Below are 25,348 nucleotides of genomic sequence, written 5' to 3' on the forward strand. Positions count from 1 at the left end.
TTTGTAACTGGAGTCCAAACAGAAATTTGGAAATATGTGAGAAATAGTGAAGAACATTACTGCCTCCTTAATACTTATCATCAGTGTGGCTTCATCTGGAAAACTGCATTCTATGCTGGTCTTGCCTTCTTGAAAACAAGCGCAATAACATGGGTGAGAGGGAACACTGATGAAAGTGACCATGCAAAAGTTCCAAATAAATAGAGAGAGGGAAAAGATTAAGAATGCTTACTTTGGAAAGAAAACAAATATAAAGAATAATGAATGTTGCTAAAATGAAGACTGGTAACTTTAGTTCCCCTCTCTAGAAGAACAAGAACACCTGGGGGCATTAATGAGACAGCTGAAAACAGGAAAAGTAGTGAAAGGATACACTTTTTTCACATCTGCCTAGGCAATTATCACTGCAAGAAACTGCTCAGGCTAACAGCTAAGTGAAGACTGAAATAGGTATAAAGATATCAAGAATATCTGGAGTTACACAATACATTTAGAAAGGCACCTGGCATAAATGAGATGTACGAAGAGAAGACTGGGGAGTATTTCACTTCTACCTACTGTGGGATTTCTCGCCTGTTCTTCTGAAACATCTGCACTGGCTCTGTCAGACTACTGAATTCAGGGATGACCCAACATGGCTATTCCTGCTATTTGTTTACTACACATGAAAGATCCAAGGTGTCTGAAACAGCTGAAGTACTTCTCCTAGATGAAATGCAACTGCTAATAAAACTTAAAATAAACATCACTTACTGTTCTGTAATAGACACTCTACTTGTGTCCAGGTAAACAACAAAGTTAACTTTGAGAAGTTGGCTGGAGCAAGTGATATGACTGACTCTTGCTTCGATTCATGGGCATGCTTTTTAGCAATGCCATGGAGATGCTGTTTAGCAACGTCTCCCTTAATGCTCTGAAATTCTGTCTGGGACAGCAAAACATGACTGCAAACTGATATGCCTGGTAAATGGAAAAATCTCAGATCCATCAGTTGCAGCTACCTTAAAGAACTGGAGATTACATGACTCTTATTTCTGTGTTGCAACATCCACCTTGTTCAAAGAGCAAATGCTGGTTTTAGTACTGTCTTTCACAGTACCTGTAAGAGAATAGGATAGAGCATATTTTGGCCTAACCAACACTGCAGAGTACACCTTCCATGAATAATTTGTGGGCAATGGTATCTTCAAATGGCACGATTCTGTGCTTCCTCACTGTACAGTTCATCATCAAAACCCAATTATTCTACAAAGGCTTATTTAGGTGACTACAGCTATTACTAATATTGCTTTTTCCTCTGGACAGTTTCTAGACGTTCTGCTTTATTGAATTGCGTATGACCTAGAGAACCAGGAGAACAGTCTGATCTGGCCATTGACCCCTATGCCTCCTGTAAAGACACTTGAGATATTCCTTAACAGTACACCTCCGCCTATACTCTTACCTTTTGTTGGAGCTTGTAAGGAAATCCTTGATGCTATTGTCTGCTCCCATGGAGAAAGACAATTTAAATGCCCAGTAAAAATGCCAGCCATTACAGTACTTACCTAACTGTTTTTCCTCTGCCTGAATGAGATTATGTTGTTGCTTACAATGTGATCATCCATCAGTGATCTTTTCCCTTATGCCTTGAGCAGTTACCATGTTTCCATTACAGTTTTAATGTTCAAACATCTCCACTGGTGAACACGCACAGGGCACACTCTTATGGAAATAATTCTGGGAATTTACAGCTCTTAAATTGGATTAGGAGAAAGTACCAGCTGTTCTTGCTGTGTTAATTCAGAGCTCTGCATTGAAAGACCTGCCTCTCCCACTGGAAAGCTGTTGGGTAATGCCATTTTCAAGGAAGGCCAGGAAATGTACTTACAATGTTCACTAAATGCAGCTTCATGCAGCAATACAGCAAATTCATTTAGCTGACACTGTTATAAAATGTTCAAGTAGCACTAGACAGATACTGAAAAAAAACCCTGCATGAACTGTTTATTTTCTTACATCATTGCATTTATTATTTTTAAGCTTGTCATGCTCTTCATCATCAAAAGCAAGCCACCCCTAATACCAATCTACCATTAAACTGTGGAAATATCCTGCAGCAAATTAATTAAGATATGGAACAGAAGGATCTTGTACTTTCACTGGCTGAAACAGACGAAGCTGAGAAAGGTATTTTCAACCTTGCAAATTAAATCTCTCCTGAATAGCCAAATAAACACAGATTGCCTAATGCTACTCTTCCTTGTACTGTAATTTTATTTAAATGCAGAAGAAAACCCAAATGAAGATGCTATTGTACAATTTCTTTTGGTAAAGGTAAAAGAGGAATATAGTTTCAATCACCTTGTTCTTACCAGGGCTGCAAGCTGTTCCAGCAGAACCATTTTGTCTGAGGAAAAGCAAGATGAGGTGGAGACCTCAGTTCTTGTTATGTCCTATGATGGCTGGTGTAAGACTGAACTAAAGCCCCTCCGTGTCTTGTCTCTCAGGTATGCTGGCCATCCCTGCCCAGGCAGGATTCCCACCACACCCAGGAAGGGGGTGAGGACTTGGTGCCGCTGAATTCCCAGTCCTAAAGAAGCATGGTGTGAATTCACTCAGCTCCAGGTGGCTGAAGGCAGGTAATGAGCCCAGACGACTATGGCATTTTCATGCTTATGCATGTCCAAGTAGAGGCTGCAAATAACTGCAGGATTATTTTCTTTGTTTCAGTGATGTATCCATTCTTCAGCTAACTGTTAAATTTTTATGCCACTTTGCAGATAAATGGTGTATTTTGATTGCAGCAGGTGACCAGCATTCAGCTCTTTCAAAGAGAAACCCTTAAAAAAACGATGTCCAGCTCTGATTAAGCTGACTATCTGAATTCAAAGCATGTCTTGACTGCTTTCCATGAAAACAACTGATCCTTTTCATGGGTTAAGGCCATTGTAACTTCCTCTACACATTGAACAGATTACCATGGACACAAATTCAGACTCCTTCCATTCACACAAGGTCCCCAGAAATTTACATAAGTTTGCAGCAAAAACAGGCAGCCAAGCTTTCACTGACATGAATATTGTGATGAAACTTTGAAACAATACATACTTTTGTCTCCTAAAATACAGTTAACAGTAAAAAACTGCAAATTAGTTAAATGGTAAAGAAAAAATATTTTAAGTAAAAGGTCTTTAAAAATAAATAATCACTATCCAATTACCTTAAGCTAATTAGCTGCAAAACCAAAACAGTTTGGAAATATCCTATGTACAATGAAATTGCTACTCTGCTATGCCATAATAGTGAATATTTTTATGTCAAAAAATTACTCTGCAAGTCACAGCAGTGCATCTATCACACATAAAATAAACCAAAGATATAATACCTGCAGTTGGCCAATAAGGTGTCCCCACTACAGTCTGGCTTTGCTGACCTTTTTAAAAATGACAGCCATTTTTTCCATAACCAGACTTCCAAACATAAGGAGGGCATTTCTATTCCCCTCAGACCCATTGTATTGTTTAGAAAATGCCACTGAAATCAATTTTGGTCCATAAGACATCACTGCAATTTTGCATTCAAAGACTCTGAATAAGGAGGTGACAGGACAGGGTCTCACTGCTACTGGATTTACTGTAACTATGTTTATATTGGTGTCTTCCCTCCACAAAACCCTCCCTCTGCTGGCTTCCAAACCTTTTTTGGCAGTTTCTGCCCCTAAAAAAACCCTTCCTGTAACTCACTCTGCAGTGTATGCATGAAGGAATTTTCAATAATTAAATATATATTTGTGTGGTTTTTTCCTAACAGAATCACAGTGAAGCTTTAAGTCGACCAATATTTTCATAGTGAACCCCTTTCTATCTAACAGTACTCCTGGGGTTTAATGTAAGGAATTATTTTCTTTATCTGGAGCCATATTTTTATAGCCCATAAAGATAATTACAAATTGAACAGATTTCTCTTTTAGATTTAAGGACGGAAACTTTATAGAGTTCAGAGTTAATTGCTAGTTTCTTTGACAAGCTCTGATTTACTTTTAAGTCAGACTACCATGTGACAATTTTAATTATAAAGCTCCTTCTTGTATCCCATATGCACCCAAGCCTCTCCGCAAGAAACTCTAGTTCCATTAAAGGAACAGGAACTTTTGCCACTGATTTTGCTGAGATCAGGTGTGATCCAAGAGTACAAAAACCTCATTATCTAAAATTCCCTCAATTCAAATAGCTTGAACACAATTTCCACAAATGAACTGAAAGAAACTTTTCCCTTACTCTATTCTCCTTTAAAGCCAAGTACCCTTTATGATTTAAATTATCTGCTCATCCCAATACAGGCTTTAACAATTATTTCCAAACAAGAAAATACATTTCTTAGTAAAGGAAAATAGAGAATTTATTAAGAGACATTGGTTATTCTGAGTGAATTATTCAACCATTTGTTTTGTTTGTGAAAGAATTCTAGTAAGTAAAAATCTTTAAGCTGACATCAATAATCATGCATGCATATATGTAGTAACCTCTGTCTGGGACTGCAAAGCTAATCTGGGGTTGTACCTACGAATCTGGAAAGAAATTGAGCATCTTGACATACATCTGAAGAAGACATGAATCCTGAGTTTCTAAGTCATCTTTGTCCAAGGGCATGCACAGAAGCAGTTGGGAGAAGAAACTGAAAAATCTTTCTTCAGTCCATAAATACCTACTGCCAATAACAAATATATTTCATATATCCACATAGCTTTCTGCAATTCAGCATTCAATACTTCATGCAATATTCTCTGGTACATCATATCATTAACCTACATCACTGAATTATAACTTCAGTTTTACCACCAGCTGCAAGTGACTTTCATCGAAGTAAGTCTCTCCATAAAAAGAAAACAGCTTCTCCGTGAAAAAGCAATTTATAAATTATATATGGTATCTTTCCTGGAGAAATGCAAATTTTCCAAGCTCCAAGTGTTCATTATTTGAGCTATATATAATCTATGATGAAGAGTACTGCTTCTTTCCATAGCATGTTTCTGCACAAGTGTAACAAAGAAAAATAGAAGAAGAAAATGAGAAATCAAACCTTTTCTTTTTCACTCTAAGAGACTAGCACGTGAAAGTGCACAGGAAGCAAATGCCCTCTTTGGAGAAGTAAGGCACATCTCTTGGCAGTGTGCTGGCTACATACAATCTGTGTGAACGGGGACTTTTGAAAGTTCTCAGGAGACGTGTAATTGAATTCAATGAGAAACAGATAACTGAACCAAAGTCTACATTAGAAAAGTTTCTAGTCTTCATTCCAAAGGGGTAAGATATCCAGTCCCTGAACGGTTAGAATATTTTAGTCAGCATTGCCTCTCCCTTTCTTGTACACTGAGGTACAGGAAAGGACCCATGGCAGCATCAACCACTTACACATCCTACAGCTGAGGTTAGACAGAAAAAAAACTATGAAAGGTGTAGCCTTCTACTGAAAATTCCAATTTTCATATAAACATATCTTGGCATTCATTAGGAGAGTGTAGCATTATGAAGGGATTGTGGCTTTTCATAAATACCTGAACCCATTTTAGGCCAATGTGCAGAAGACCACAGAGTGTGTCTCTGGTAATTTTTATTTCTTTATTGGTAAAAATTACTTCTGGGCTGAAGATCAAAATTAAGTCATCACACCTTTCCAAAACAGGACACAAATGTTTCATCTCTCTTTCCAGAAGAAAAGGAATTCAAACTATAACATGTATGTGAAGCTTAAAGTACAGCCAAAAACCAGAGCTTTGAGAAAAAAACCCCACCAAAGTCTTCTGGAATAAGTCCTTTGTTAATTCAGAATAGGACCCAAACCTTCACTCCACTGTCCTCTAGTTTATTTTCTTTCTTCTCTCCTTCCTGTCATACCTAATTTTTCTTTTTCATTTTCCTTTATACTACAGCTTAAATGTTTTCTAGTTTTTGCTAACTTTAAGTTGTCCATTTAACCTTTCCATATGCACTTCTTTACAGATTTCTAATGCTTTAGGTGCTCTATTTAACCTTACCACACAGAGGCCAACCTGGTGCACAGAGCCCATAACTGGGCTGCCAGGTCAGGCTCCTGTGTACTAAAGAATCAATACAGGCAATGGCTGAGGGACAGCTTCAGTTGTCAAAGGAGTCAGATCCTTTTCCTAGGGCCATCTTAGGAGCACACCAAGAGATTTTTAATGGCCACATTAATTGCTCTGGCCCACTCTTTGTGGTTATCTTTGCCCCAGAATAGGCAGACACCTATTTGTGTATATGCAGGGTGTCAGGCAAGTGCAGTAAGCCTGATTGCTATAGGAGGAAACTTCTCAGACCTGATAAAAAATGACAGCTAAGGGCAGGCTCTTGCCATCAAATTAACTCCCCAGGGAAAGCAAGCTGTCAGCGATGGGCTGAATGATGGACGAATTGTTCTCTGAGGCTGCATCATAACACAGAGATCATTTCTCAAACATTTCCTTTTTCCTGTTTCAAACTGAAGCTTCACTCTTCACCTATACATGTGTGCCTCAGCCCACATCTCAGACTTGATTTACAACACTATCTTCCTAGTCCACAGGACTCATTTAGATTTCATCATTTACCTTTATCTTTAGAGCTGTCTTTTCTCTGCATACTTCTCTTATACTGCTGATTCATAGGCTGAGGCCTGTCATCATCAGCAAAGCAAACTCCTTCATATCTAACCCACTTCTTTATGAATTGTCACGCACTTATTTTCTCAAGGCTTGCCACTATTAATTTTGTCAAAATTAGATTAAGGGTGAAGGAAGATCTTATCTATGCTGAATGCCAGGTAAGTGCAAACTAACACTTTTAACATGACTGGGTTTTTTTTTTGCGTAAATAATGGAAATCCTACCAGTATTAATTCTGCCTACTATATAGGTATGCAAAATGGAGAAATTACGTTCAGTATTCTCTGTCTAGTGCATGCTTGCTAATTTGATGTCAACTAATTGCTAAATCAAGCAGTGATGAAAGGGTTGCATTTTAATTTATCCAGCAGTGCCTGGTTTATTGCCAAATGAATGGGCTCACTGCTCTTATACTGGCAAAATACTAGTTAATTTATGTGAGGATTAAATTTTATTAGTTCACTAAAATGTATCTGGTCTCTTATGAACTCCACATTATCACTTTAGGAAAGGGGATGAAAGAATCTAACTGTAGGAAAAAGTTTCTGTTGGTTTTATTACTACTTAATATCCACTTTCATGTTTATAGTGCTTGAGAGGTTACACTGGTATAAGTTGAAAAATAAGTGATTCTCATGCAAGCACTGAATACTCCACATTTTGACCATGGTTTGGGTACTTTCCTACATCAAAGAAAGGAGATGATCATGTATACTCGGAATCAATCCTCTTCTTCAGATATAGTTTGCTATGCAGTCTTTTGCATAAGCAGTTAACTTTTTTCTACCTTCTTTCTGAGCAGCTGAGCCACTTAAATTCAGGAGTAGCTCCTGGACACTAGTTCTTACCCTATGTGCTGGTTTTGACTGGTGTAGAGTTAATTTTCTTCACAGTGGCTAGTATGGAGCTGTGTTTTGGATTTGTGTCGAACACAAGGTTGATAATATAGAGATGTTTGTGCTATTCCTGAGCAGAGCTTACACAGAGCCAAGGCCTTTTTGTACTGCCACACTGTCAGGGAGACAAGGTGTGCATGGGAAGTTGGGAGGAGACACAGCCAGGACAGCTGACTCCAACCAACCAAAGGGATATTCCATACCATATCACACCATGCTCAGTATACAAAGTGGAGAGAAGAGAGGACATTTGGAGTGATGGCATTGGTCTTCCCAAGTAACCATTCTGCATGATGGAGCCCTGCTCTCCTGGGCATGGCTGAACAACTGCCTGCCCATGGGAAGTGCAGGAAAGATACCTTGTTTTGCTTTGATTGTGTGTGTGGCTTCTGCTTTCCCTCTTATCTGTCTTTATTTCAACCAATGAGTTTCCTTACTTTTACCCTTCCAATTCTCTCCGTGATCCCACTGGCAGGGAGTGAGCGAGTGGCCACATGGTAATTAGTTGCTGGCTGGGGTTAACCCATGACACGCTAATATTACCTTACTCTCAGAAATTTATTTGTTGTATAATATACATCAGAAAATTGTAATGTCTAGCAGACGTATGTCAAAAATTTTATGGACACACTGTAGAACTGAGTAGAAGAATTTCTTTTGATCAAGATCTGCACTAATATGCCTTTTTTCCTGTCAATTTCTTTCTTGACTTGTATTTTTCAATAGGGAATTACAGCTTGCTTCTCTTTCAATTTCTTTCCACATAAAACTAGGATACTCATCACAGCCATCATGGAAATTCTGGTGTGGAAGAAAAAGAACAGAGATCTACTCTTTAGAGCTGCAAGTAGAACAAAGTTTTATTTTCCAGAGTGAATGCAATCCAGTCAAGCACATGTTCCTTCCTAGAGCCTTGCATGGATTCTTACAATAGCACTCATTATAGATACTGCATCAAAAAGAATTTACAGTTGTTTTCTCAAAATAATTTTTGGAACTTAGCTAAAACTTATTTCCAAATACTGTCTCCCCGAAAAATAACTTAAACTTACAGAATTTATGTGCCACACCAGCCTGTCTGTTCCCTGTTGCATGCTAAAACTCCTCCCAGCCATGTTCCTTGTAAGTTCAAGGCTTTTAACTCCACTTCAGATGTTACCTCACAAAGACAGCTCTTATCAAAGGTCTGTACATTTTGGTGAAAACCAGCAGTCCCTTTTTGACCTGTAATACACCTCTATATCCTGTCCATAGAGGCAGCAGTGTTCCATGCTCAGGAACAGTAAGTTTTACCATCAATTCCTGGGTTTGCATATTATGCAAGGAGGAACCATTAGGTCAGGATGCATTTATTATAAATGAAATGTACTATTCCAGCCAAATTACCTTTCAGCCTCAGAACACACATTTCTATTTTGAAAACAATAAAGCTCTTTGGGGTTTTTTAGGTTACAATGGTCATTACTGCCTGAATATCACTGTCAGCACTCACTTTTTATCAACTATTATAATGATTCATTTGTAGTATTGCCAGAACATCCACAGAACTCGTGGTGCATTGAGACTGGATGCTGTACAAACAGAATTTATATGATAATCTTAGATATGGATGCTTGCCACAGGCAGCAAGTGACAACTACCCAGAATCTGCTTTGCAGGACATCCTTCTCCCCCACAGAACAAGAACACTGAATGCCTCCAGAAGAGCAGCATTTTTGGAAGAGAAATCTCAGTCACATCCAGACATGGGGCTGTGGAAGAGGAGGGGAAGAGGAGTGCATATGGTTCCTTATGAGCAGAAGAGAAGCATGTTTGAGGGTCACCCTTGGAGACCAAGGAAGTGCAGAAGTGTGGGTAAGTGGGCAGGGCATGGTGCCTCTTCCTTCCCCAAACCCATCACTGCTCTTCTCACTGCATCACTTAACTTCTCCTTGCAAGTGTCAATGAGTGTCTTTCTATAATTCATTAATCATGTGTTGGCTAGAAGCATTACATTCCTGTGTGTCTTTAGAGATCACTGAGGTGATGACACCAAGGAAGTGAGATAAACAAATCCTGTTAAAATCAAATATATGGAGACTCCTCAACTCTTGCTCTGGACTGTTTTTTTCTCTGTTGTGATGAATGAGCATCTCATAAATTGTTCTGCAATAAACTCTACTTGGTTGCATTTATTAAAAAAACAGAAGAAATTGGTAGCATTACGCCCTTCATTTTCCTCATTATGTGGAAGAGTGTCATTAAAAACAACTGAGACTGAAAGCTTGGGGTTCAGTCACTTCATTTCATGTCATTCTGTTTTTGGTGATGCAATGCCTGTGAAAGTACCAGTAGGAGTAATTTGAATCCCCCTAGCCCCTTTTCTAGTACTTACAAATGTCAAGCAGTTGCAGAATGCAACAGTATCAAAATTAAAAAAAAATGAGATAAACAAAAGCTGCACAAGTGCCAGATGTCTCATTTGTAAACTTTATCCTTCTTCCCTCCTCCATTCTCCTTTCTCCCTTTCCCTATTTTTTTTTTTGCTCTTCGTTTCCTCCACTTGCTCTCTTCCTCTCTCTCTTAATCTCTCTGAGATTTCTATGAACTGGAATAAGGACTCTGGAAACTACCATTAACTCTTTTCCACTTGTCAGTAGGACTCACCAAGTATTTTACTTTTTTTCCCTCCATAAGTTATTTCCTGGAAGACAATAAAAATCTGGAATGGTGGTTTTATTCATTTTTAACATCTTTAATATATTTTTTCTTAATGTTTTTTTAAGAAGAGAGTAAAAAGAAACTTAGGTTTTTATCCACTGCTCGCTTGTGCAACTTAAAGCTTTAGCCCATGTCAGTAGTTGCTCTTAAGGTCACAACTTAGAAGAAAACATTTACTTCTGAACTACAAGTAATTGATACAGAGTATCACCTCCATGAAGACAGAATTGGAGACAACAAGAATTTACCAGGACACTGCACTGTGGTAACTGGCAGCAAACACTGAAGAGTAAATGGTGACCCATGTCCCTCTTTACCTGGCAGCATGGAGAGAGTAAGAGAGAAAAGCTGTACTCATATTCAGTACTAGGGACCACCTAGACAACACATGTTGCAAGACCTCATGGAACTGAGGTGGCAGCTAATGGAAAATAGCTGTCAACACCCCTATACTCATGCTCAAATACCCACCCTTGTACCATGAAGAAAAATGACACAGGATAATATTATAAGTATTTTCATTATTGTCATTGAACATGACATGGACCTGAGCTTTACTGACCGCAACACATGAGGAAAACCCAACCTTTTAGGATGTTATGACTGTCCTACCACACTTCTAACTATACACAGCATATGAACACTAAATTACAGCAATTGGATAGAATAACATCAATGTTATCCCCATTCAGTATAACTGTTGCTTTTGCAAGGTGTTAGAGCTTGGTCTTATACAGTAAATGCCTACCAGATTTTGCCACATTTCTCCACGCTGACTCTCAGGTTGGAACCATGAGGTCTCAGAGCCCATGGTTTGTGGTACCAGTGGGCCACATAGGGTAAGGATCTCCATTTAGGATTTTGATCAGAGAGGATCCACCATAGGATAAATGTTCAGATCAGCTGTTTGACTCATGTTTTCATGTGTAAATGTACATGCTGTCTCACCAAAGTGAAGTCATACACTATTGGAAGACTGTGCTCATGCTGAAAGGGCTCTCATCACATGAAGCAGCACACCTTGGTTCCTCACACGCCAGTGCTCACACTGTACTATCTGTGCATCCTACTACTTATGCTGTACTTTTGTTCCTGAAGTGACTTCAGAAAGTGCAGGGATATTGTCTCAGCTTTGCAGACAGAAAAGCAAGGCAAAGAAGGTAAAATGACATGCTTGAGTTGATACTGTCTGCCAGGTTCAGTTCTCAGGTCTCACGATTTTCAGCTTCCAACTGAATCATCAGGATACATTTGGTCTCCAGGTGAATGCTTCTCCTCATCTCTAAGTATTGCCTAGGGTTTATATGGCACGCAAGGGGCTGCCACAGGGGCTCCAGGTGACTGCAAACGGAGCTTCCTGCACGCAAGTTTCGGGTCCTACGGGGGCTGCAAAGTCTCTCTGCACAACTTCCTCACAGCACAGCACTGCCCTGTAATGTATGACTTGGAGCTAAACTTTCTTCTCTTGAAAGAGCTTTAGAAATGTGAACATGCCCTTGTTCACACAAAATGCCTTTGAGTAAAGTATTACTACCTCTACCTTACAGAAAAGGAACTGAGAAAGACCAGTTCAATACCTCTTTGAAAACTGGCCCTCGCAGGAATATCTAGAAGAGATGTGACAAAATGATGCATCCTCAACTCAACTGCTTTTTATACTAATACATGACTCCCATCTTCTGTCCTATCAGCTTCTCTTTTTGCATTTTGTCATATTTCTAAATTCCATAGAGCAGGTGTCATACTCCTGATCTGTGTTCATACAGTACCTTATGCAATGAAACTCTGGTCACTGACAGATGCACTTAGATGTCGTCAATACATAAATAATAAATTATAGCAATTTCCTGATTATGCAGCATCTACACGTCAGTTTAACCTCAGATCTCATTTCTGTTTAACTATCCATCACGTGTAAAAGCCCAGTTAGAGGATTAATCTGTCCATGCAATGAAATAAGATTATTGTGTAATTTAAGTGGCTGTATTTCCCATAACCAGTTATAAATTTCCCAAATGTCTGTAAAATTTCTGAAGTGCATCAGTACTGCATCAATAGGCACAGTGCTAACACTTAATCCCTCAGTGGAAAGCATACAGACAAGTAGTGAGATAGACTTTTTTCCCCTCATTTTACTTGGATGTAACTTTATTTTGTTACTATGATATAAAACCATTACAATAATATTTGCTCCTTCAAGAAGCAACTTGAAGTATTTTTCACTTACTCAAACATTCATTAAAGAGAATTTATTAAGCAATTAATCAAAGTACATAAAATGTTTCTGAAGATGCCTTCAACAGGTGCACATTATTTACATGTGACGGCATGGCACTAGCTTAAAAATATCCATACATCCTTCAAATCAGTCTTTCTAGAAGGTCTTTTTATTTTCTTAAAACGTTCTGATTTTCCTTCTTCTATCCATTAATAACTGGAAGTTATTGGAGGAAGGGTATAAAGTTTACAAGCAAACACCACAAGCTTTATATCAAAGAACTTCTTAAATTTTAATGACCTCATGAAAAATTGAGTAAGTTAGGCAAACAGTTTGGTGGATGTCATTCCTGAACCCACAACCAGCACCAGCCAAGCAAAGAAGATAGCTTCACACATTTTGCTCTGGGAAAACACCATGGCAAAATCAAGCTTCTAGATTGTACTTAGTTTCTTTACAAAATATTCCTATCCTTGAAAACAACAGGCCTTCAGATACAATTAGACACAATTTAATATTTTTTAAATCTTATCTTGTTTACTTTTTGAAAAAAAATTATATTTAAGTATCTGTGACAGAACAAGTCAGAATATTTTCATTAGGTTCACTTCTAGTGCTGTCAGAATGAAGCCTTGTAATTGCACAGGAATTAAAAAACATGTGAAGAGGGCATGAAAGTAAAATTCTTCAATTATGTCTTATCTTCAGACTGTAAGCACACACAACTACAGGCCCCCTAGGACTTTCACAGTCGTTTATGCAACACAGAAATACTGAAATGACTTCAAATCGAGTTTTGGAAGGAGCAACAGCAAATCTTCCTCTGGCCCTCTGCCATGTTGGTGTATTTCACAGTTTGCCGCTGTTCTGTCACTGTATCTCTCCAGTTTAAGTCATGCATTTATTTCCTGCTCTGGAGTGATCAAAGCTCTCCCATCTTAGACAGAACATTATAATTGCCAATTTCAAAGGGTTTGGGGAAGTTGCTTCCTAGATTTAAAACCATTAGCAACGGCCTTAGTGCTCATCTAGTGAGTTATATATTCTAAGTGTTACACAAGCGCTAATTAATTATAGGTTTGACTAAGCCTTTAAGGTTTTGACTGTATTGGAAGCAGTGTAATATGCTTCACCTCAGCTGAAAGCCTTGGAGATATGGGGCATTGGGGAGGGTTAGTGACTCACAGGGGAAACGTATCTATTGTCTCTATGCCATCTAAAGCAGCTGATTTGCTACAAAAAGGAGCACATGCCACATTTTCTTCCAGAACGTTGCAGCTATTGCTCACTCTGTTGCCATACCTGCTTGTGGCAGAAAACCTCCTACTATTCCAACAGGGGTGGTGCAAATGCATACATTTCTTACACAGACTAATGATACAGCTACACAGTTTTCTTTTCTAGGAGAGATACAATGCACTTTTGTGTCTAACAGGATCACTTTATGCAACAAAAAAACCCAGCAACTGATCCAAGACTGAAAGATGCACAGATTTCATGGATGCAGGGTAAGTAGGTGGCTACAGAAATGCCCAAAAGACCTAGACAAGTACCAGACCGACCTGTCCAGGAGATACAGAAGCATTCTTCAGCAGGTTTCAGAACTACAGGAGACAACAGAAATCCTGGTGGTTTTTACATTGGATAGCAGCTAGATAAAAGACAGAAATAATCAAACTGACAGGGACTGGAATCCCATGTCTCACTCCTATCACTCAGAGACATAACCCAGCCTGGTCCAACTGCTGACCCAAGGCTTTAATCCAACCTATGGAACATATTTTCTTGCCTGTCTCCTATCACCCATCACAGACAGTGTGACCCTTCCAGACTGCCTCTACAGCCAAATGCCAAATGCACATTTGTGTCTGTCCCAGTACAGAGATGCCTTATTGCCACCACAGAACGACAGCAGTGTTGGGGGGCACAGTAGGGGAAGATGGTGGGGAGCCACAGCAGAAGGAGGAGACCAAGGATTTGTTGCCCACACAAAGTGACAGCTGCTGCTCTGGGGCAGGGTAGCAAGGGCACAGTGAAGAAAGGAGAGGAAAAATCTAGTCTGGCACCTAGAAATGCTTATCTCACCCATTAGACTGCACAATTAGGTTTAATCTTTCAAGCTTTTCTACCATTCCAATCTTCACCCTGCATACAGATCTGCAGTGTTGCCCATCCTCAACGGCTGTGCTCTGTTATCCTGTGGCACTTAACTGCTCTCCACAGCTGTGGTTCAAAGCCCCATACATGGGAAAGGTTTAGGATTGCCATCTCCTGTTTCTTTGGCAAATGTACTACTAGATGACAATGGTAAGTCTCCAGTATCAAAATCTTATAGCTGGTTTAGGGGTAGTAAGATCAACAATTCTGAATTCCATGATAATTTTTTGTCAGGTCTAGACATCTAAACAAGATGTTCAGCATAATTATTCTCAATACAAGGCCCTGAGAGGCATGTCCCAGTTAGTTATTTTTTCATACCTTACTATGTACACGGATCTTTATTTTACCAGCCAGGCTCACACGTCCCAGCACTCGACGTTCTGGCTGCTATGAATCCCAGTCTAGGTGCCTGTACATGCCAAGCAGGATGCCTAACACAGCATTTTGAGTTCCACTGTAAGGTGACGAAATCTCTTCTTTGATTTAATTATAAAGATACTCTGAGTGGGATAAATTTCCTGTTGCTTTCAAGTGAAAAGCAGATTTCAGGGCTACATATGTTTAGAAAAGCTCTTGCACATACAAGGAGTTATTTAACTAATGAACAAACCCATGAAAATGTGGATTACAGTTTTAGTCAAATGCACTGTTTCAAATTGTGATAGAATGTGTAGATCACACTAGAAAAAGCTAATTATTTCATATTGCCTTACTCATCAAAAACAAGTCTACATTTTCTGGTTGTGCCATATATGCTTTCTTCTATTTTGCTTGACTGCATGTCACCTGAAACTATCTGTTATGCATCACTGCCTTATTAGCTTTACCTGATTTAGGTGAACCTGCAATTTGTTTTAATATGATGAATCTCTGTTCCTACAGTAAACACATATAGTTGCAAAAGCTACTCAGATCATTTAAGGCATACTCCTAATGAACAGAGCATATCTTTTCCTGTTGTCATTTTACAGAGAATCATAGAATCTTTAAGGTTGGAAAAACCTCTAAGCTCACAGAGTCCAACCATTAAGCCAACACTGTATCATGTCCCCAAGTGACCATTCCACATGTAGTTTTGAACACTTCCAGGAACAGTGATTTCACCATTTCCCTGGGCAGCCTGTTCCAATGCCTGGCCACCCTTTCAATGAGGAAATTTTTCCTAATATCTAATCTAAAACTCCTTTTTCATGAGTGCAGCCACTGCTCAGAAAAATCTTTAGAAGGTTTTGTGTCACAGACTTATCACCTCACACTAAAAGGTTGGAACTTCCCATACAGACAGATTTTGTGTCACAGTCTTATCACCTCACACAAAAAGGTTGGAACTTCCCATACAGACAGTGATGACTACTGCCACATGGAAACATACTTTGTCTGCTGATTCACGCGTTACAAATCCCACAGTTGATAGCACAAACCAGAAAAGACTAAAAAAGGCTCAGATTAAAGGATAGCTTTGCATAATCATTGGGAATTTTTCAGGGATGCATTTTTCACTAATGGATTAAAAGAATAATTTCTAGCCTAAGTATTCCTGAATGAATTCTGTTGAATGTAATACTGACTTGGCCTCTGTTCAAATACATATATATTGTAAATACAGAAATCTCTTTTCTGCCTCCCATAAAGAGATACCAAAAAACTAAACCTTTGACAAAGTGATTAGAAAACAGTGCAGAAAATAAAATTCACAGAGAAACAAAATAAGGAATTTACATTTTCTATCCACTATTTGGTTAGTTCTAATATGTTCTGTACTGGCTTATGTGTTTGGGGTTTTTTTTTACCATATAGATAAAGCAGTAAGTAAAATACAAATTCCTTTTTCTTCATCCCAAATAAAGAAGTAAAGTTAGTGATAATACAAAATACAGGAAGAAACAGTGAAAAGGAATTGTATCAGATATGTAAGACTTACACATTAGAAGGAGGGCAGAAACCAATTAAGGAGAACTGTCACAAAACTGCAGGAATAATTTTACATGTTGGAGAAGTGTGCATGTAGTGAGAAGAGCGAGTTCACAGGGCTGTCAAAAAGGCCAAACCATTTATATGAGAATGTGAGAGGAGGACATGGAGCAGATTAATGAGAAATGGGTGCATGAGCCTGAGAATACTCTCAGAATTTTGCCTGTGCAAAATTTGACACTGAAATATAATGAACTGAAATTTCCTACGGTTGTATCAGGTGACAGAGTTTGAGCACTGCCAGTTCACAAAGATTTTCAAATGGATAGTATTTTAACTAGGCCCCTAGCCTCTCAAGTTATACAACCACATGAGAGATTTAAAGTATTTTTCTTTAAAGGAAATTTCTTACCCTGTGCTTGTACAAGTAATCTTATTTAAAACAGTGAATGGTCGACAGCCTCAAAATATAGCAATTAAACAAAAATACACAGTTTTAAGTCTCCTAACTTTATATGATATTTTTGTTATATATAGTCTCCCATTTATATAATTTATATATATTTCTTTTTCTGGATAGATTTATGAAGTTTTACTACACAGTCCAGTTTGAAATGCTGAGTGGTACTTGAGATGCCAAGTGAGCACTCAGTTCTCACTACCACAGCTTACAAATGTATTGGTCCATCACGAGGAATGACTGTTTTACGTTGTTTCAGTGGGGAGCTGGCTGGCACAGCCAGGTACACACTGCTCAGTTTTCTTATTTAGCACAGTTGAAACTGTGCCACGGTACTCACTGACAGGGACTCCTAGATCATTGATGGCATTCACTCCTATTACAGGTCCCACAGGAACATACAGAAAACATAGTACACTATGATTACAAAAAAAAAAACCCAAACAGATTGGCTTTTTGCTCCTAATATTACCACTGGAAAGACTTTCCAAAATCCTGGTGCTGTAATGGTTAGGAGCCTTCTTCTAATTTTCAGTTTCAATTTGCACATTGCCAGTTTATAGTCATTTGGGTTTGTGTCAGCACTATCCTAAAATGTAAATAGCTCTTCTGGAACTTTTTATCCTTGATGTTCATCCAGGATCTATTCATTCACAGTTCCACCAATGTGAGCCAGAACTAACTATACTGTGATCTGTGTATCTACAGTGATACATTTTTTTAACACAAACCTAAGGTGTGTAAAAAACCCCAAACAAAACCACACAAAGCAAGTTTTTCTGCAACACTGCAAGATAAATGAAATGCAAAGATACTGACCAGAACTCAAAGATTACAAAGAAAGAGGGAAGTACAGACTACACAACTCACCCCAAACTCTGTGCAGATGACAGGTGGATGGGTTGTGGGGCAAGTGCACCACGGAAAAAGAAATGATCCTCACACCTAACTGGAGTGCTCCAGGAAGCTGGCAGAAGACCTCTGAGCCTCCCAGGAAGTCCCAGCCTGACAAATTTGTTAAGTTATCATACTTAGACATGACTATCAGAGTAAGAGTTACAAAAGGAAATGACAGAAGAAACTGACATACGCTTGGAACAAGGTGACTTTTCCAAATGGCTAGAAATGGATGAAACACAGTTGGTTAAGTTTGGGAATGAAGCTAGAAGACAAACTGCCTGGAGTATTATTAGGTCCCTTTTATAAAGCCAGCTGTTACTCTGATCATTAGCTACTTAGTCTAAGCAAGCAGATGTTTTTCTGTTTGGGAACTTCTGCTGAAATCATGGAATTCAGCATATAAAGCAATTGAAGAAGCAAGTCTTTTTTTAAAACACTGATTTTTAAAGGCTTAATTTTTCCTCAAAATACTTAGTTTAGCTCTCAAAAAGCTTTCAGTTTCTTCAGTATAAGCTGCCCCTACAGTACGTTACAAATTTCTCTCTTCAAAGGATTTGGCAATTTTGAAAAACAGCACTATTTTTGAAAAAAATGTATTCTGAAGAATTATGATACATACCAGTCTAAATCTCAATGAATTCAATAAATCCTTTCATTTTCTTTAGGAAAAATTTTCATTTGGCCTTTATAGCTTAGGAAAAAGAACCCACAAAAAATCTATTCCAATTAAAGATCATATCATGATTTCCACAAAATTTTAAATGATTCAGGAATTCTTTGTCACATTCTGTTAGGGAATTTACAGAAACATATGTCTTCATTCACACAGATACATTTGATTTAATTTATTTTTATGCAACATCCTTTATTTACAGCACTTTGAAGACCAATTATTGTAACACAAATTCAACACAGTACATGTACTCAGGATGTCTCTTATTTCATCCTTTCAATGTCGCTGTTTAACCAACTCTTCACTGCTTTTACTGTTGCTCTATCTCACCAAACAGATAAATAAGGCAGTGAATATGGATTCCATTTCAAATGCTACTTTCTTTATACTTTGGCCTTCAAGAAACCTTTTGGCAATGAGAATGACAAAGTATCAACAGATACACGGCTCCTGAAGAGTCGTAATGAAATCCCTCACTAGTGAGAGATACTGCTCACAGGTGAGCAGTCCTAGTATCTTCATACAGAAATGTAAATTGCTGAATGCTTTCTGCACAGTAGGATCTTTAATATCTCAGCATCACAGAGAAAAATTTCAAGCTAACTACAGCCTCTAAGTTTAATGAAACACAAAGGGTAGTAGAAAAAAAACGTTACCTTGTATGTCTAACTGGATGCTGTAAACATCTAGAGAAGGAAATACTGGTTTTTATACGGTAAGTAGCCAAACCACATGTAACTTGTTTTCTAGCTGCTGAATCTGTCCTGACTTAGACAAACGTCCAGGTGCAAGATGTCATTTAGCTGAATCATCCACCTGTTAGGCACTAGAAGCAGGCTTCAGAGCCTGGCTCTACTGTCTTTAGGCGATCTAGGCAGCTGAGTGCAGTAACAACCAACTGGCTTGCCCAAATAAGAACAACCAGAAAGAAGGCAGTGATAGTGTTTCATGCACTGTATCCAGCAAGTAGATAATGAAATACTGAGTAGGAGGAGGCATAAGAACTCATATTTCCTCTCTTGCTGTAGTGTCCTACCAATTCAGAGTCCTGCCTCCAAAAGCCTGAAGCAGATGTTTAAAGAACACTGAGAAAAAGGCAAACTTAGGTGCTTGAAAATTTTCATGCAAACTCTCCCAGCTTCCATTTCCAGCTCCAAAAATTCCTGAAATAGATGTGGTTTCCAGCTGCTCAGCAGTTTCTCTTTCAAGACCTTGACCTCTCAAAATATTTTTTAAAATTAAAAAACAAAATTAAGCTAAAGTGATTCATATTGACCAAGAAGTATGAAGAGTCCTCCCATTTGCCAAAACCCAATGTTTGGAGACAGATGTAGGTTCAAATCCCTTTAGTTCAGAACGGGTCTTCTCTCTAGACTTTCTGGTAAAATGCTTCAGTCACTGGGCTACAACATGAAAAGGTGACACGGCCATCACCTTGTCCTTTGCCCTGAACAGAAGTAGCAGCAGCAGTCAGATCAAGATACCTGATCCTGTCAGCATCTATTTAGGGAAGCTTTACTGACTTAGGGATCAGGGAATTCATCTGAAAGAGCATTTGGGTTTGGATCCCAATTAAACTTGGGAGGTAAAGAGGCACTGATATGCACATAATAAGGTGAAGTAAGGAACATGCAGAAGAGGAACTGTAGCTGCCTGAAAGCTTCCCTGCAAGCCATGAGAAGAACTATCTGAGTCAGGAACCCTTTTGATTAAAACTTTAGGTTCAGAAACCTAAGTTCCACTACTATCATTGCTGAGCTTTCCTCATCAGATGCGGGATAGTACTTCCATCATCCATGGGACTTTCACCATAATAATGATTTCTGAAATTAGCGAACTCAAGCAATAGCTCCCCGGGTCTTCAATTACTAATGAAAGATACTGATTTGTAGGGTGACATATAGCTACTCCTGGTGGATCAAAGAAAACCAAAGTCAAGTATGGGCAAGAACTAGAAGGCAATAGGAGCTTTTGAGAGGAATGACTCATCTAGAATAATCGATGACACTTTTACACAGTGCTTGTTTATTTCACCTCTATTGGATAGTACCACAATATCAGCCAGTGACGGAAAATAAGTAAAATAAACCCTCATCTTGTTTATAAAATCTCCAGTTATTTCCACCTGAGCCTCAAGACTGAATTGACCAACATCAGTAATTTGTATTCAACAAGCAACCTGCACCATACCTTCCTACAAAAGTACTCTGCTGCCAACAGTTCCTCAACAACCTGCTGGAGCCAAGTTTTGTTTATAGTCCCAGCCTCTTTGAAATATTTGCTATCTTTCATTTAGTGGATTTTGTTTATTTAATACTGTAAGTCCTTTTTCTTCCTGTAGATTCATCTTTCTAATACAGAAGGCTTGACATGTATTCAAAAAGGTAACTTTTGTCTTTATGGGAAAAGAAGCTTATTGAATAGCCAAAGGATGTCTTGTACAGGAAAGCCACATAAATGGTGCACGAAGCTGTGAGAACTGAGCTTAATGGGAGCAGGGGGCTCCGGAACTGCCACAGACTTTCAGGCCCTACGGGGAATACTGAGAAGCACGGCACTTTTGAAGAGGAATTGAAATTGTCAACGAAAGAACAGAAGCTGCTCACCCTTAAATTCGTAATTAGAGAACTCGTAGTGGGAAGTGGCCACTTAAATGATGAGCACTGAAAATCAAGGAAATAGCATTCCTTAAAAAACAGGCAAGTGCCTACATTCATAAATTGACATCCTAATTTACAATACAGATTACAATTATTGTAGTTTCAAATTACCATCTTATTTTTATACATATTATTTAGTTTCTCGCCAGGAATTCAGATAGAAGGGTATATTCAGAGATGAAGCAATGCCAAATACAACTTGGAAAATTCTCCTTATAAATTGTATTGATTCAACATTGGAAACTACAGTTTTAACTGCTTCAGGTATCTCCTACAGACTAGTGTGCTGAGTAAATATTTGGCTACACTGACATTAACTTTTAAATGTCATTCATTTCTGCATAACTTTTTGTACCTGCCAGTATTTGAACCTAAAATAAATCCACATTGTATATTTAGATTTTGATATATATAAATCTCCATGGTATGAAAATGCATAACATATAAATGGCCCTAACAGAGATGGTTAAAACAGATAATTAATTGGTCCTCAATTCTTATTTTTTTATTTTAGCTTTTACATTTTAGATATGGCAGGACTAAATTTCTCCACAGGAGCTATATATCATCATCCACAGGAACTTATAATCTTAAATGTAAAATGTGCTAAAGCATTAGAAATACTATACAGTAACGTAACTGTGATGTAATTCAGTTTGAAGCATGCCAAGTAACTGGGCTACAAAAATATTGTCAAAATAAGAGGTTAATGCAATAAAGAAGGATCTGATCCCACAGTCCTTTAGCAGTCTAAGGGCTTACTGAATTCCAACATGTGGATACAAAAAAGAACAGAAAGAGTGATTGGATTTAGGAAGCTAAGGCAGTGCTGTACTTCAGATTCTCATTGTTATTAGTTGTGGCCATCCACTAAAGTGCTCAAAGAAGTTGCTTTCATGGTGATAGTGAGATGCATGCTGTCTGCTGGCTTGGAAATACAGTCCTGATGTCACTTGTACAAGGAAAATTACAATATTTAGGGAAACATTACTGCTGTTGTATAAATACAACCATGGCAGAGGGATGCCAGAAACAAACTATAAACAAGAGAGAGATCATTTCTATATAGTGAGAAAATAAGTGGCGACACAAGTAATTAACCAATCCATAGTTTAATTAGTTGCATTTTGAAAAGCAAAACCCTGGCTGAGGTCAGACAGCGACAGCAGTAAGATGCAGATAAGCTAATTCTGGAGATGATTTTTAGTTATTTGGGGAAACTATCAATACATTTTGCTAGTGAGGGCTGGGCATATTTTTTAACTCTTGCCTAAATATTTACACCTCTTTGATTCAAACTTAGCCACAATTACAGTGCAATTTGTTAAAACATGGTCCTTTTTCTATTAGCATTTTCTTGCCTACAAGGACTCATTAATAGTTTACTTGTTGAAAATACTTCAGATATTTTTTCTGTAGGCACAATGAGACAAAAGGCACAAGAAGGGCACACCCCATTGACTTTCAAGTTATATGCAACACATCAGTAAGGCGGGGCAGAATTTCAAAGAGTATCTTCAACCTAAGATATATGCAGACTGAAGATTACAGATTAATAAAGTCCTCATTTAAAATAAAGATGTAAAAAAACCAAGTGAATTGTCCACATAGGGCTTTTTTCCCTTTAAGTTTAGTAACAGAAAGAACTTGATAGGAAGTCTCTAACTACACAGTAGCATCCACAAACAATCACACAGGATTTCTCACGAGCCTTTACTTGTGACTGAATAGCATCTCACTCCACAAGTACTTCACTTCCATTGAACTTCACTGAATGGCACTCACTGAGAATACTCAGATAATACCCTGCTCCATAAATAATTGTATCAGTACTTGATGCAATCAAGTTACTTGGCTTCAGTAACACTGTGAAGGAAGGTGTCATTCATATCTCAGCAGGGATATTAGAATCAAGTTCCTAAGCATTTCTTCAATAACACAGAATCACTGTCTTGTCATTCCCGAAAGAACTTTTTGCCTCCATCTGCTCTAAAAGGTTTTTCTTCAGTGGGGCTGACTTGACCACCTTGTGTTTTCTGAACACATGTGAGAGACTTTCCTGATGAATCTGCCAAAGGCAACAGCAAATCTCCCAAACATACTTATTAGAAAGGACAACCTATAGAGCTCTGTACGTGACCAGCTGCAGACTCTACAATATTTTTTGAAACTACAAGCAAATGAAACTGGGATCGACACGTTACCTAGGCTCACACTAGTAAGGATAGACTCCACAATGCAAAGGCAGATTGCCATGCTCTCCAGCAATTATCCATTCACAAAGCCCTGTGTCTGGATTCTCCTGTGCCAAAAATACCTAAAGGTAAGAGGCAGCCAGTCCAACCTAGTTCTTGTCTCTCACAAGCCCTAGGCACCATACACTGGTAGTATGCAATAATTTGGGGTTTTATGGAAAAAAATAACCACAAAAGGAAATAATATCAGAATTCTAACAAAATACTTGCTTCTCTGAACTAATGCATAGATTATAGCATATTTAGTTATGGAGAAACACTCAGAGGAACATATTCAAATAAAATCTGATTAAATCAATCTAATAACCTGTACAGGGTATTCGTTCTTGGGAACAATCATGCTGCTGAACACACTGAACAGTCTAGCTCATGAGTTTTCAGAATGATGCACCATTGAGACCAAATCATCCATCACATCTAGAAAGAGGGTCGTCTTCAGGTCAGGTTTGAAAACAATAGTGTATCAGTCTAGAGAAACAAAAAGTAGCTGCACTTACACCACATGTGTGAGTAAAAAACCTTTTCCCATATAACCTACATATGCATACAGTGTACTTGAATATTACATTATATAAAACCATCTTATTTCTAATAAGACACTAGATCATTTTTTTTAAAAGGTTTCATTACAAAAGTTATGTTTATGTCTTGCATTGCTTCCAATGTAGGATCATCAGAAGAGGAAAATTCTTTCCAAAATTCAACTGAGTTGTATTACATTATGATCATGTCATGGTACACTCGATCTGTTCTCAAACATTTTCAGATACCTCCACATACATATACGAACACCTGCTAATTTTCTCCTTTATGTAGTCTTGGGAGTATATTTGATTTTAGGAAAGAGGTTGACAATGTGAGAAAGACATTATGAAAACTTATCAAAAGTTTTATGACAGGCCATTCTTTGTCAAACCACCATAAGAGAATTATATTGGAGTAAGTACCCTATTTAGAAATAGGTTAGTTTAAAAGTGACATTAAAATGCTATTAATGCCTTTACAAAGATCATACATTTTAACTGAAGGTCAGCTACATTCATCACATTTAAAGTTCAGTCATTCCATGGTACTTTCTGAAAGGAGGTAAAAATACTTTTCACAAGACGAAATTTTAAAAAGTAGTTTTCACTAACCAGCAGAACTTTGTATGAAATTGTTTTCACTCCGAGTAACCTAACCCCGATCTTTGTTTATAGAGCTGCATGGTTTCCGAAGCAGCACCACCTATTGGTTGACAAATGTAGGTTAGTGTCTCCTTTATCACCAGAGACCTATTGTAAGACTGGTTTTGTACACAAGGAGCTGAAGCTCCCAAATTCCTCACACAGAAATACAAGCATCCAACTAATATTTTCTAGTGATCTATTTGATAAAAGCGTATAAATTCAAAACGGTCATCCAATAAGATACAAACCCCACCACTTAAGCTCCTAGCATTAATTTGATAAAGTACTGAAGAGAGCACTTCTAACAGCATCAACTGGCTCACGCTGGTTATAACAACCATCATACCGTATAACAGAGCACTGCATGATTTTTAGGATGCACTCCAGTCACACAGATCTGCATGAGCCGAAAATTAATTTGGTTATGTAAGCAGTCCCACTAAAATCTATATATGAATCCATATTCTGTATGAGGGGTGTCCCACGTGAATGAACGACTCGTATTTCGCCCGGTTTAGGGCAATCGCTGACGATGCCCATTCTCGGAGAACGAGTCTTTTTTTGGAGTGAAATTTTGCACCATCCCCGGTTCTCTTCGGAACAGTCCATGTGAGAGCCTAAAGTCACATCTCACATCCCACGTTCTCAGAAAAGCTCGATGTCAGCACTGCTGGGCAGGGACCTTGTCTCTCCCTGCCGTCACCGG

General features: G+C 38.3%; 1 protein-coding gene across 1 annotated transcript in view; it reads right to left on the reverse strand.

Moving 5' to 3' along the window:
- PTPRZ1 (protein tyrosine phosphatase, receptor-type, Z polypeptide 1) overlaps window positions 1-25,182 on the reverse strand; it is a 132,084-nt gene extending 106,902 nt beyond the window's left edge. Inside the window, exon 1 of the mRNA XM_009076486.1 lies at window positions 25,128-25,182. Coding sequence (XP_009074734.1) covers window positions 25,128-25,182 — 55 coding nt within the window. The remainder of the gene's footprint in view (window positions 1-25,127) is intronic.
- Between the last annotated feature and the right edge of the window lie 166 nt (window positions 25,183-25,348).

Source organism: Acanthisitta chloris, unplaced genomic scaffold (assembly GCF_000695815.1).
Source record: "Acanthisitta chloris isolate BGI_N310 unplaced genomic scaffold, ASM69581v1 scaffold1626, whole genome shotgun sequence".
NCBI classification, from domain to species: Eukaryota; Metazoa; Chordata; class Aves; order Passeriformes; family Acanthisittidae; genus Acanthisitta; species Acanthisitta chloris.